This window comes from Pholcus phalangioides, unplaced genomic scaffold, assembly GCF_987345545.1.
Source record: "Pholcus phalangioides strain wild (caught in Gottingen) unplaced genomic scaffold, Ppha-v1.0 ptg000021l_1, whole genome shotgun sequence".
Taxonomy (NCBI): domain Eukaryota; kingdom Metazoa; phylum Arthropoda; class Arachnida; order Araneae; family Pholcidae; genus Pholcus; species Pholcus phalangioides.
In genome coordinates this window covers 14550286-14565706 of record NW_028301614.1, presented here as the reverse complement: position 1 = coordinate 14565706, position 15421 = coordinate 14550286, and the positions used below count along the sequence as shown (strand labels likewise).

The 15421-nt window shown below is 36.0% G+C and overlaps 1 protein-coding gene across 4 annotated transcripts in view; it reads right to left on the bottom strand.

The window, feature by feature from the left end:
* Prp16 (ATP-dependent RNA helicase l(1)G0007) overlaps nucleotides 1-15421 on the bottom strand; it is a 104011-nt gene that overhangs the window by 85727 nt on the left and 2863 nt on the right. For 3 of the 4 annotated variants that reach the window (XM_089249148.1, XM_089249150.1, XM_089249149.1), the window contains exons 2-5: nucleotides 14121-14427; nucleotides 13740-13888; nucleotides 10385-10531; nucleotides 2058-2187 (exon numbers count right to left, since the gene is read on the bottom strand). In XM_089249148.1, coding sequence (XP_089105274.1) covers nucleotides 2058-2187; nucleotides 10385-10531; nucleotides 13740-13888; nucleotides 14121-14389 — 695 coding nt within the window. In that variant the 5' untranslated portion in view covers nucleotides 14390-14427. The remainder of the gene's footprint in view (nucleotides 1-2057; nucleotides 2188-10384; nucleotides 10532-13739; nucleotides 13889-14120; nucleotides 14428-15421) is intronic. The other variant, XM_089249152.1, reaches the window with a different exon arrangement.

Genomic DNA, 15421 nt, shown 5'->3' with positions numbered 1-15421 from the left:
ACCAAATACTAGGGGCACACAGGTGGTCCTATAATCCAATAAAGACACCAGCTGTCTTTAAAGACTAGTGTACTAGTAGTTACATTACCTCACACACATTTTCATTTTCTTTCCCATAAGAAGTAGCACATCTCCTACTGTGATAATTTTTCGCAAGACTTCGAGATTACAAAGCAAGAAGTGGTTCGACGGACAAACACAGATTTATTTACAGAACAGCAATTTACACGTATTTGCAGACTAATCAGAGAGCTAACAACTTTCTCGTAAAGTTCAATCACAACTGACTTTTCATCCAGTCTCTCTCTATTCTGGAATCTGACATCCCTCTTGTGAGCCTCATATTTATAGCTCCGGTCAAAACTTCGAGAAAAAGAACATTCCACAAATTTCTATTCCATAGTACCAGTTTTGTGGCACCACTGTCTGGATGAGCGTAACCTTCTGGAAGCTTCTGTTCAACCCTCCACCAGTTCTTCGCCAATCGCATGCCTTTGCGCCATCTATCGTCTATATATCGTAACAATATCTCCCAGTCTTAATATTCAATACTTTTTTATACTTCAATTGTTAAGCCCAATTAATCAAGGTTCTACTGTATAGTAGTAACAGATTTATGAAAAATAATCATCTATATACAGGGTGATTATGATTAAAGTTTTGATTCCAAGACTATACAATAAGCACTGGTCAGAATGACTTGAAAATTTGCATGGATACTCCTGAAGCAATGAAAATTTCTTCGGCAAAAGAAAAAAGTGAAAGTAGTGCAAAATGTGCAAGTAGATGATGATGTACTTAGCTAGCAGTATAATCTATTTTGTGCAGTCACATCATTTCGGCACTTCCACAGCATCAGTGTGTGGATAGAACAACTTCTATCAAGATGCACATTGCAATATCAGCAAAACGGCTGCTGAAGACTGATTTTGAAAATAACAGGATGCAACTTAACCCTTGCAACTTCTGGCTGTGTGTGTGTGTGGGGGGGGGGGGGGGGGAGGTGGTACCTCAAAATGTTATGAACAGTGGTCAGATTGTGAACTTCGGTGAATTGCAATCTCCAGCGCATCCCCTATATGTTAGAAGTTCCTCAGGAATATTAACGTGGGGGCACGTTTAGTTTAATAAAGGTGAATTTTGCAAGTGCATCCACATCATGACCATCTCATATTCTGATCTGTTGTTGAACCAGAATTTTTGTGCTTTCACCTCATAGCCAGAACACGGTGAACGAACAACATATTTAACATTTCTTGAATAAGTTGTAGTTATTTGTTCAATTACTCCATTTTTTTGTGATGTTTCCATGAATTATGAAATCGTACAATGCTATAATTAAGTTATCTTTTTGCCATGACTGGCTATCATTGCCATTATGCAAGCAAATTTCCCAGGTGTTCGATGATGTCATTAATTTTACATTTTTAAGTATTTTTTCCCCTTTACCAAATAAAATTTCATTTCTTCAGGAATATTCATGTCAATTTTCAAGTCATTCTCTCATCATCTTTATATTATATAACATCTTTAGAAAACATCTTTATATTATATATATGATTAATAATTAAAAACATTTTCAAACCTGTGAAGTAATCCATTGAGTTAAGCAAAAGTAATTAAATTATAAAAATTGGTTTTTGTTAAATGTAAGAAATATTTATTGATTAATTAATATGGGAATAATGTTAATTAGATTAATAAACATTTATTTTAATTAATTACTAGAAGTTTGAACGATTTTTATAAATTTTATTGTTTTTAATGTAATATTTAAAACAAAAAACTGGTTTAAACCAAGAAAACCCCGGCTTTTTGGTTTTTTTACCAACCCTGCTCGTCCTACATGCAAGTAAATATGGCATATCCACGACTATACAGATTCTATCCCCAATAAGAAGACATCATTGTACCCACAGATAGACATCAATATTTAATTATATTACCTGTCTCCAGTAAGTTGTTTATAACATTTTGTCATTAAACTATGACATTACCCAATGAAAAAACAAACTATACAAATAATATAGGCCTTTATATTGTTGATAAATATATACCTTTTGCTCCTGTGTACACTACGTTCACTTCTACTGCCATCTTTTTCTGACCTGCTAGGGGTGGGCATATCCCATACAGAGCGACGTGGCGTTATTTCATCATCATCCCACCCTGATCTAGAAGGCGAGTCTGAAAAAAGAGGGACATAGACATACTCATGTACAAGTGTATGCAAACAAAATTAGTGATTTCAGATTTAAAAATCACCTTCAAATGAATAAGATTTTTTTAAATCAAAAAAAAATTCAATGACTTTGTTCATTTATTGCAACTTCCAGATAAGAAACACATAAAAATACTAGTAGGCAAAGGTTAGAAATAGGTTAGCATTCTTAGAGGGGTGGGAGAGCATTTTTGGGAGTGAGATTGAAAATTTTTTTAAACATTTTGACTGATTATTCTGGAAGGTTGAAATAATGAGACAAATATAATCCATTTAAATTTTTTCTCAAGTATCTTTATCTATCACTACTAAAACATACATTACTGAAATGACAAATAAAAATTATTAGCCTTTTTTCAAATTAAACACCATGCATACTGAAAACCTAGGCAGCAAGAATTTCTGCTGCTTGAACACCAAAATCTTATTCATCCTGATATAGCAAAAAAAGTGTGTGCAGAAAATAATAAGGGTTTCTTTGGGAAAAAAGTTAGCTTGTCACAGAATTTAAAAGCGAAATGCAAAAAACGAGAAAAATATAAATACTTTATTTACTTAAACTATTTCTCAACATAATAGGATGTTAATAGATTAAAAATGTTTTCTCTGCTGTTTTGTCAACATGAAGCCTGTTACAATATTTTCTATACAAATCACGAGTCGCTTTCAGAAGTTCAGCATCTCAATGACAATTTTTTTCAAATTTCTCATGCCATTGAACATAAGATTTTGTGTGTCTTATTCTATTAAAGCATTTGATGGACAGATTTTTCACTGTTCAAAAAGACTTTTGTTAACATTGAACTCTCTTTCACTGTCTGCATTACCATGTGCTAAAGATAAAAAAAGCCTTCACCAAAACTGGAGAAATTTTGAACTTTGGGCTGCTTTCAAGGTTGCAAAGTTTGAATATATCTGCCCAATATCTATCTATTCTATGAACTGATTATTACTTCTTGTAATTCTTTGCATTGTAGTGCAACCCATTCATCACACATAATTGATAATTCTGTTGATGATACAATGTTAAGCAACATCCTGGCAATGCACAAGAGGGAGTGCGAAAAACAAGAGAGGGTGCAAACATTTCATTCGCTCCAACAACATGTTTTGGAAAGGTAGGACTATATATAATAGGTTCTGTGAGATACCTATTATATATAATAGGTATCTCACAGAAGTTATGTAAAATGAGCATCCTCTTAGTACAAACTCCTTCTTTGACTTTGGGCGCTGCTCTAGACAGGGTTATAAAAAACCCAGCCCAGGCGGGTTTTTTGGGCAAAATGAGGAAAATTGAATTTCCTATTTTCACAACCTCAACACATCTAATTTAAACATGTATGGATGTTCTTTATATGTACATATTACATTATATCTAAATAGACATGATTTTTGGTGCACATTAAACTATATATTTGTTTAATAAAATTGACATAAATCAAGGGAATAATTTTTTACACACAAACACACCCACTTCTGCATAATTGTATCTGAACCTTGAGTTATATGCAGAACTGCAAGAAAATTATTTGTGGTAAAACAAATGAATTTGGATAATGAAAATTCTGAGAAATCAGGATGGTGCCTGAATTATTTTTTTCTTCAAATTTTTCAAACCCTGCAGAAAATGTATTCAAAAGTGTCGTGATCTGTCAAAAATAAAACCTTTAACTATATAACCAGAACCATTAAGTTTTTCTTTTTTTAATCGAACCCAAACTTCCGAGAGCTGAAGTCATATGCTTCTCTTTTTCTTGAATTCCTCACTGTTGAAAAATATCCCTGCTTCATCAAATTAAATTCTGAAATATTTTTAAAAGAGCAGTATTAATTAAAAAAGGATCTGGTTAAGAGGAGGAGATAGCAGTCATTATGAGAATTCATTACTCTGCAGGTGCTTTCCACTTGTCCAAATTAGCCAATTTTGGGAACTTACATTTACAGAATAACTTGAATTATCATTACATACAAATGTCAATAACATTATTGTATATTAATATCACTTTATACAAGACAACCTGTCGTGTATAGTGGGTGCCCGAGTGGCATGGTGGTAAGATGCTCGTCTACTATCGTGAAGGTTGTTGTCAGGGCCCCGGGTTCGAACCCAAGGGAGGATATAGATAAGATATTTTCCCAAACGAACTCAAGGCAACCACCGATAGACAGCACCTTCACTTCCAACCCATCTCACTAATGGCAGTAAATTGCAATATAGCGATATGGTCAGAGTTGGTGTTTGGTGAAGTAGTGTCGTGTATAGTAACAGAATGCCTTCATCTGGCTGACGATTTTAACAGGCTAATTTTCGGGGGAGGGGGGTTAGGCGTATGAGCATCTTGAAAAATGAAGCTAAGGCTTATTATCTGGTTAGGTCTTATTTTTTTGGAGACAAACTACTTTTTGTTCTATTTCACTTGAAGGTGTTCGTTACCAATATTTTTTGTACAATTTCAAAAATCTCACAAAGTTATTTTCTTTTGGTTATGAGCTAATGTTATTTTTGTCTCTTGATATTTCAGTTATGAAAGTCTGATGTACCTGTATAAAATTTATAAAAATGTAATGCAAACATGTAAATATTTTTTGAATGAAAATTCAGTTTACATACATTGGTTTACTTCTTCAGAGGCTTCAATTTATTTATACAAGTGTGTGTGTGCGTGCGTGGAAAACTATTATGTATTATAAATAAGCAATAATTTCTTTGGATATGTTTATCACATATCAGGTATAATACATATATTACATATCTAAGTGTTCATGGTTACATTTTTCTGTTTGTGGTTTCTTGTAATATTTTAATATGTGAATCTTGCACCTAAATGCTTACCAGGGTTGATAAAAGAACCAAAAACTGGGTTTTTTTGGTTTAAATAGCATTAACATTAAAAACAATAAAATTTCTGAAAATTATTTAAACTTCTAATAATTAATTAAAATAAAATGCTAATTAATGTAATTAACACTATTCCCATATTAATCAATCTAGAAATATTTCTTACATTTTAATAAAAACCACCTTTTGCAATTTAATTATTTTTTTGCTGAACTCAATAAATTACTGTGTGTTTGAAAATTGTTAATGTTACTATTAACCATATGGTTAAAGTAAAGGGGGTTATAAAGGGGTTTTTCTCCAATTACTTTCATTATACTTAATTAGGAAGCTATTTTACAAAAACTGTGATAAAAATTAGGTGAATATAATATATTTAATGAAGCATTAATAATGCAGATTAATTAGCAATGATTTACGATATTCAGGGTGATTATATATAACTCAAGTTCTAATTTAAAACACTGTGTAGAAAAAGAGCCATTGTCAGAATTACTTGAAAATTTACATAAATATTCATGAAGCAATGGAATTTTATATGGCAAAGGGGAAAAAATACTTAAAAATGGAAAATTAACGACACTGTATTCATTTAACACTAAATTTGCTAGCAGAGTGGGAACGATGGCCATTCAGGGAAAAATGATAACTTACACTGGTGAAATAAATTAAGAGAATTAGCATATTTTATCGAATTTCATGAAAAGAACTGAACTGAATGTAAAACCACTGCTTCTAGACAAAAATGCAAATCTTGTACGTCAAATACGTAAGCGTACACGTGTGTGTAGTGTAACGTGCCGATGATCCCCCGGCGTAAAAGTCTGTAATCGGCGTCACATGATCTATTGTTGTCATAAATAATGTTACTCCTCATCGGCAGCGGTGATCGTATGGCTTATCGTGATGTCCGCCTGCGATCACATGCAAATGAGGCAACCTTGAAGCCGATTGGCTTGCTTAGACACGTGTGGTTGAAAGTTTTTCCTTAACTACCGGCCGTACATTGTAACAATACTCTCTCACTCAGTGTTCATCCTTTGTTTGTTCTTTTCAACTGAAGCCCTCTAGTAGGACAGTTCACCGTCTTGCTACCGTATCCATTGGCCTTAGGCTGGGAAACTAAGCTGATAATTAGTTAAAATGCAATAATTTACAGTGTTTGAATCCGTTTCCAGGTCCGGAATCGAAAAAATTAATTAATCTTCACAGTCAAAATTCTTCATTGCTGATCAAGGTGGTCCGGCGCTCAACCGAGAGGCCCCCTGGAACTGATCAAGGTGGTCCGGCCCTCAATCGAGAGGTCCCCTGGAACTGATCAAGATGGTCCGGCCCTCAACCGAGAGGCCCCCTGGAGCTGATCAAGGTGGTCTGGCCCTCAACCGAGAGGCCCCCCTGGAGCTGATCAAGGTGGTCTGGCCCTCAACCGAGGGGCCTCCTGGTGCTAATCGAAATGATCCGGCTCTCAACCGAGAAACCTTCACTGATACTTGCGGGGAAAAGCTACGTCGAAGTGACTAACAACATCGGATATCCGATCAGCATAAAAGTTTGACTGTTGATGATCATCAATTGGTGAGCCAGTATCTTTCTGTTAATGTTAAATAGAGGGCTCCACGTTATACTAATCTATTGTTAAAATTGATTAACTTATAATTGAATTTAATAAATAATATTTCATGCGAAAGTTTATTTGCAATCATTTTCCACTTGTCGTTTGCCATCTTATTACTGGATATTTCGAACCGGGCAAGCAACTCCCATAAGGGACGTTGCAGTAGGCGGAGCCAGTAGAGAAACAGGCTTTATAAGCACGCGTAAGTTACGACGCATTTCGTTCGCTAGTACACCTTGGCGAATGTCTTGGTGATATTTTGCAGCAATCGGTTAATTTCAAATTTTAACAGTAAAAATGAGTAACCACCAACGTTTAGATGATGGAATAAAGTGGCGAATTGTGGGGAGGCTAGAAGCAGGCCAATCTCAAGTCCAGATTTGTAGAGAGTTCAATTTAATGCCCAGAGTCGTGTGTAACTTATGGAAACAGTTCCAGGATACCGGATCCATCGAGAGAAAGCCTGGGCAAGGTCGTCCAAGAACCACGACGGCCAGAGAAGATCGCCATTTGTCTATTATAGCAAGGCGTAACAGGAGTGCTACAGCTTCTCAGCTCTCTCGTGACTTGTAGGCAGCCACAGGAACCCGTGTATCAAGGGTGACTATTTCCAAAAGACTTCATGAGAGAGGGTTGTATGCAAGAAGACCTGCTGTTTGCGTCCCGCTCACTTCTACGGACAGGAAAATCCGTTTATCATGGTGCATAGAGATTGGAGTATGGATCAATGGGCCACCGTTCTCTTCACTGATGAGTCCCGGTTCAGCCTAAGCACCGATTCTCGCCGTACGTTCATATGAAGAGAACCAGGGACCCGCTACCTACCCTCCAATGTCCGCGAAATCGACCATTATGGCAGAGGAGGTTTAATGGTTTGGGCAGGTATCATGTTGGATGGCCGCACGCCTCTCCATATCTTTGAAAGAGGCACTGTGACTGGTGTGAGGTATAGGGATGAGGTCTTGGAGCCCTATGTGCACCTTTTCAGGGGTGTAGTTGGCCCTGAGTTCATTTTAATGGACGATAACGTGAGGCCACATAGAGCTCTTCTGCTCAACAATTTTCTGGAGAGTGAGGATATTCGCTGGATGGATTGGCCAGCCAGATCTCCAGATCTTAACCCTATAGAGCATATCTGGGATGCTCTGGAGAGGGCAATTGCAACTCGCAACCCCCCTCTGGGAACCATCCAGGGAATGAAAACAGTGTTGCTGAACGAGTGGGACCAATCGCCACAGGAAATGATAAACTGCCTTATTTCAAGTATGAAATCATGCTGCGAGACCTGTGTATCTGTAAGAGGGGACCATAACCCCTGTTAACCCATCTATTAACCAATTTTTTTGTTTATTCTGTTTCATACCTTCCGACTCCAACGAGTGTTACGCACGATCATGCGTGTGTATTACAATTGTTGAATGGTCACTTGTTTTGTATTGTATCAATGTATGCACATATCAAATTTAATTAAAATTGGCACGGTAGTTTTAGAGATAATTGACCAAGTCTGCAAATTCTCTTAATTTCTTACACCAGTGTAGTTAGCATCGCACGATTTCATAATTCATGGAAACATCAGAAAAATGAAGTAATTTAAGAAATAACTACAGCTTACTCAAGAAATGTTAAATATACTGTCCATCGTAATCTGGAAATGAAGTGAAAGCACAAAAATGCTTGTTTAACTACAGATCAGACTATGTTATGGTCATGATGTGGATGAGCTTGCACATCACCAATGTTTTGCAATCCAACCTCTATTCATGAGATTTTGAGGTATCCCCCCCCCCCCCAGCCAGAAGTTGCAAGGGTTAAGGTCAGGTAAACTGATGGCCGGCCAAGTATCGTGCCATCCTGTTATTGTCAAAATGGGTCTCCTCAGTAGCTTCTTTGCTGGTATTGTGATGTGCATCTTGATAAAAGTTGTGCTATTCACACACTGATGCTGTTGAACTGTCGAAATGATGTTGTTGCACAAAATAGAACTGCTGGCCAAGTACAAGCATCATCTACTTGCACTTTCTTTTTTCTCCCAAAGAAATTTCCAAAGTACCCATGCAAATTTTCAAGTCATTCTGACCAGTACCTCTTATTGTACAGTTTTGGAATCAACTTTAATTATAATCATCCTGTATATAGTTATTTTTCATTAAGCTGTTACTACTGAACCTTGATTAACTGGGCTTAATGGTGAAAGTAAAAAAAAACACTATTGAATATTAAGGCTGGGTGATATACAGTATATGTGCTACTTCTTATGGGAAAGAAAATGAAGATGTCTGTGAGGTAATGTAACTACTAGTGCACTGGTCTTGGTGTCGCTTAGGGACAGCTGGTGTTTTTATTAGATTATAAGACCACCTGTCCCTAGCATGATGGTGTCACTACTGTTGCTGCTTCTTTGTGAAGGAAAAAACAAAACAACCCTGTGAGAATATACCACTACAACAAGATGTGTAATGCAATCCTTATTCATCAATTTGCTAAAGATAGAGCATCAGAATGAAGCCAATAGTTAGAAAATGTGGCAAGAATGAGAAATTTTGGTTTCTATATATAACTTTGTGAGCAACAAGACACTTAATATAAAAAAATTATATTCAGGCCACCTTCTATGAGATTTTTTTGAAAATCACTTATGTCATCTTACACCATTTAAATATGTACCATCAGAATACACCAAACAGCCCTGATGCTTACATAGAAAAGGTAATCAGAAGAATTATAAAAAAGTGTGTATGTTTGATTCCAAGAAAGTATTTCTAATTTTTGCTCCGAAAAAAAATCTTTTAAAAATACTTCAAAATATACATATTCTAAACACTGCACTATGCAGCAATTTTTTGAATATACATAAACTAACATTAAAATAAAATTTTAACCTGAAAGCAACACATTTTCTTCGAAAACAAACAATTTTCTCCAAAAAAACCCATTTTCCTCGAAAAATCCCAGGGGGATGGGTATCTCTACCCGGGGAGCAAATTTGACAACCCTGGCTGTAGGAGGGGTGCCAAATGCAGTTGAAAGGGTGAACAATTTTGTCGACAAAAAAAACATGGTCATTAGTGTTAAAAATAATTTCTGCATGGGTAGAGATTCTTTCCTCAAGCCGCCCCTGTTCACCAAATCAGATTTTCACGATGTGAAATTGGCACGATCGGCAACCACAGACAATAAACACATGACTGCATAGTGGCTAGAAGACAAAACTATCTATATTTTTAGCTGGAGTTTTTTACAGATCCCGTTTTTTCCAACGATCTCAGAAATTTTTTGGTAATTTAAACGAGTAAACCAACCCCCTTTTCGATTTTTCGCAAAGGCACGTGTGCAGTCTTGTGGGAAATCAAGCGAATTTGCACCGTAGATATGCTGTCTTTGAATGCAGGTTGGTAGCGGAAAAATTACCGTTATTTTCAGTATATATCCCAAAAGACAAAAAAAGGAAAGAACCTAGGGCTGAGGCCATTCGAGCCCCCCCCCCCCCAATAAATTTTGTAAGGGGTTGAGCTCTCTCAATAATTTCTGAAAGAAAAAAATGCACCTTCCTCCTCCTGCGCACACGCTTGAGTCTCGTATATATATAGAAGGGTCAGCAACTTTCAGCCCCTACAAAGTTTTCTTCATGTCAACGCCTCTGAGTAGTAGTACTTGATTATCAAAAAGTAGATATTTATTATAAAGCTGCAAATGTACAACATACCTCCAGGTCGTATTCGTGGTGATGGAGGTTCACTCCTGCGACCTGGAGATTGACTCCAATCCCTGATTGACCTGGAACTTGAATGCCTGCTTGATCTGTCAGATTTATCTTTTCGATGCCTGTGCTTTCTGCAGGATTCCTTATCTTCTGAAAAACACACATTTCAGCTCTTGCACATTGATATATATACACATAGTTCGAGACATTAAAAACGGAAATAACAAACTTTGATGTGAAAGTATCTTCACGATAGCCAGAAAATGTGAGATTCACAAAAATTACTTAAATGTAAAATGGCGAAAATTATTGATCATAAGTACGAACAAAATACTTCCAATATTGATTAATATTATATGGCAGAACCCTCATAAACAGTATTCAATGCAATCAAACATATCATGAACACTGAAATGTTACTTGTACAGTGAAACGGCTACTAACAGGACTGTGAAAATGTGGCCACTTTGGGAACTGGCCGTTATTGGGAATGGGCATTTTATTTCTGGAAAAAAAGCAAACGTATAAAATTTACAACATACATGGCATTTAAAATAATAATCTGTTGTATAATTGATTACATTAGAATGTGTATGATTATATTGATACTATGATATTATAGTTATTGATTGATCAACACAGCGCAACTAGAGGAAATCAGGTGGATAGTGCCTCGGGTGCTGGACCAAAAGGGGCTTCAATATTTCAAGGGAGCATCAAAATTCAAGCTTGCCCTGGCTGACCAAGCATCTAGTTGTAGCCTTGTTAATTGATCTACAGCTCTATTTTGGCATTCTAAAATTCAGGCTTGCAGTGCTAAGGTAGAACACAACAAAAATGACTGAGTGAGAAAAACTGATATGGACCAACCAGCACCTCTTAGAGATAGAAGGCTTGCGCAGTCTGCTTGTGACATCAGTAAGTAGTCCATTTTCCCTTAGAATATATTTGGGGGGGGGGTGAATTCCCTGCTCGTGCCAGTATTATCATTGTGAGGAAAAGAAATGATCGAGCTCAGAATTGGCAATTTCTATGCCCCACATTCAATCACTATGCGGTCCTATTTACAGCACCCTTAAGTGACCCGCAATGCATTTTAAGATCACTTAAGTGGCCCAAAGCACAACTATAGATTACTTAAGGACCTGTTCTCCCTCCACTGCCTTTAATATACCTGTACAATAAAATTCAGAGACCATGGGCACCCAGGTTCGTATAATGGGGCTGTGAACAAAAAGGCTGAAAGAAAATGGTTTAAATGAAAAAAAAACACATTGAGTGGCCCTGTGAGAGTCAGTTCATGAAAATTTTAAAAATGGAAATTTTAATTTATCATCATTTCTGGTTGCTGTTGAAAGGCAATAAAATGAAATAGAATTACATATCATTTCTCAATATCATTGTGACCAGTTTTACAATTAACTGTGTGCCCTATTTAATTAAACTTTCATATTAAATATGAATGCATAGAACATTTATTCAGCTGATAGTAGGGAGAGCCCCAAAAAATATTATAGCTCATCTATTTCAGCTTGGTGACCTTTGGCAAGTCTTGGTCGACCCAGACGAGTTCTCTATGCACCCCGCACAAGCACCACATGATATTGGTTGGATTGCTGGCACCCAAGTCCTGGAGTAAACTACTTAAAGATTATTTCATATGGGCTGGCATCGCTGGTATGAAGGTACTTCTGGGCACAGGAACATGATGACTTTATTCGTTCTTTTATTTATGGAAACAGAGCGAGAGGTATAGTCATTACTGAAAAAAGGTTTGTTGATCCAGACTCCGATTCAGCAAGCTAGCGCATCCTCCATGGGTTGAGATGAGAAGTCGACAGCTTCGAAGCCATGGATAGACTTGTTTGAGTTGTTGATCTATAGCATTCTGTTTATGTGTAGCTTGGCAACTGCAAATCTCGGAGTACAAGCACCCAGGTTTTACAGCTAGGATGAATTTTGCAAATGTGAATTCTATGACATTTTCTTGATCCGCGAGTGACATCCGCTCTTGTGGCGAAACGATTCCATCCTCACAAGACTGTGCATGCTTCAGAACTTTTTCTCAACTGCCGCGAAAACTCTATTGCTTCAGTACTTCTCTCATAGAGAATGTGATTCTCAGGCTCCTATTGGCTGTACAAGATCATATGTTCTTTTTTTTAAGGCAATGCTGCTGGTTGATGATTATTATTATTGAGTCACTCTAGCAGCCATTTGTAAAACAGAGAAATTTTCATGCATGGGCGTGTTGAGAATTTTTCGACATACAGGGTGTTCCGGCATATTATTATTATGTATTTAAGATATATTTTCTATTATTTTTTTATCTTTTCTCTTTAGCAAACTCTTTTTGATTTTCAATTTAAGAAAAATTTAATTATTTAACGTAAATTTTTTTTTCAAATTTTAGGCACATCTACTTATTTGTTTATTACACATGCTTAAAATTTTAATTTCACAACGCTCTGGTATGAGCCGCCCCACGGTACTGCACATACCCATCTGGCATTTGCACCTGGGAAAAAAAACCATTCATAGTTCTTTTTAACCAGGGGGTATCTTTTGAAAATCAGTTGGAAAATTATTTTTCTCATAGCAATATACAGATTTTTCCAGCTCCATGTCCAAAGTTGCTGTTTTTTGGAGGTTACTTGCAGTATTAAGTCTATGGGACACGTTCGGTTCCAGCAAACTGTGGCTGTTGTTCAGAGATAACCATTGTTCAAATGTGGCTGTTTTTGTAGGAAAAATGCATACACTGAGTACATGTTCTTTGCCCCCCCCCCCTGGAAAAAGTTGAAATGACAGCCCTGCTATCCCCGCAAACTGCATTTTATTTCGGTTATTTTTCCAGTTTATATGCATTTTTAAAGTATTTATTGTACAAATTTTCTACTTGCATCCATGCAACATTTATAAATCTTTGAAAAATTTACTTTTTAAAAACATGATTCCCAGCACAATCTGCACAACCATTTCCTGGACTGAAACTCTTGAAGAAATATCACTGAAAACCTCCGCCTTCACAATTTTGTTTTATCCATTCACAGAATTTTTCCCTGACTTTTATCAAATATTTTCCTTGACCATTTTTGATTTCCCTGATTTCCTCTGACTTTTCATGTCACTGGAAACCCTATATATATTTCTTTAAATACTTATTTATACTCCAATTTCTTAAAAAGAGCTGCAGATAAGATGCAGCATTATATAATCTGCATCAAGAAATTCTGATTTTTTTTCCCCCAAGTATAATCTGCAGATTGTGGTTAGAAAAATACGGTGGCTACATGCAAAAAAATACACCAGTGAAATTCAAGGGCACAAAAAAAAATTTATGTGCAACGGCAACTACCTTTTTTGCTTTTTCGATCTTTCTGTTTTGATGATATGTAAAAACCTTTCTCTTTTTCCCTCTCATGACGCCTGTGCAATCGCTTCAAGAAATCTTCACTGACTCCTCCAGTGTACGATGGTGACTCTACTATTGGTTTACGATATTTCCTACAAAGCAATAAGTTGTTTTGAAACCACAGGTACAAAGATGATATAAATGTTGTGGAACTTGAATAAAAAAATGGTCAACATTATTTGAAAAATATGGCCATAAATATGTAATAAACATATTAACAAATAATTAGCATATAACATAAATTTGAGTTGATAAATTTTCAACTGTCACTGAAAAAATTATCCAAATTCGGACAAAAAAGAAAATATCTGTGCCCCCTCTGACCTGTTTGACTTTTCTCCTTTTTGGTTTTCAATATCATCTTGAAAATTTTTAGGTGGGACTTTCACATTTTGTAACGATCGATCTTTGATTTCTGCAGCTTTCTCTTTCTTTCTTTTTTCAGCAAGCACATCCAGTCCTAGTAATGATGTCCTCGGAGCTGGAACCTTGAAAAGATGGTCGTCGTTGTTTTGTTTTTTCCTGATAACGAGTCCACCAGTCTGCTCCGTGGACCCTTCAAGGCGGTGCAGGGAAGAAATGTCTACATTCATCCTTCACACTATGCTACGACGTAAACAGCACGTGCATCCTAGATTGAAAAATTTAACAAAAATAATAATAAATAAATAATATGAGAAAGTTGTTAGGCACATAAGCTGAAATTTCCCGTATAATTTAAGTTGAATACGAATCTTCAAAGAAACTGTATTAATTTACTACCTTAAAAGACCAGCGCACACCTATAAATTTTTAAAGTTATTATCATTAGCCTATTAATACAATAGCATATTTCATTATCCTTCGAGAATTTTGTACCTTATAATTTCACAAACAAAGCATTTTTTGCAAACACTGTTTTGAAAATAGTTTTTCTCGGCTTGAGCAAAGAATCAAATGTTCAAATTTTTCCATAGAATGAATTACAAACACATTACAGCAATTCACATGCTATCAGAGTTTCTTTTTCAGATCACAGATCTCTCATTATGACTCCTTCCTATGCAGTAGACCAGAGATGGGACGAATATTCGGCCACTATTCAGTATTCAGCCCTTTTGCAGAATATTCGGTTCAGCCAAATAATGCATAAGTATACAGTCGAATATCAGTGTAAATCCTCGCACATACAAACTAATTTTAAAAATCAATATTAATTTTTCACATAAATTAAAAATTTGCTGATTATATTCTATTGTGTGGTGCATACCCCTTTCTGTAAGAGAGGTTATGTCAGGCTGAATTTCTAGGATAAAGAAAACCTGAAACTGAAAATAGAATCCTACTGCAATAAGGTGGAAATGTTGAAAAATTGATTCTTTACATAATATTAAAATACAATACAGTAGAACTTGATTAATTCGAACAAACTCCCCTTGAGTTTTCTATCTAAGTCAATGTTTAAATTTCTTGTTGAATTCAAATGTTTTACATAATTCAAAGTTGGAGGGAAAAAATTGTTTTTTTCTATTCTTTCTTTGATAATTTAATGCCCATTTTGGTATTGATCAGCTGGAGTGCATTGAGAACGTGTACCACTTGATATCATTTATGTTGAACCTATGGACCACGGTGTGCCATTCAAA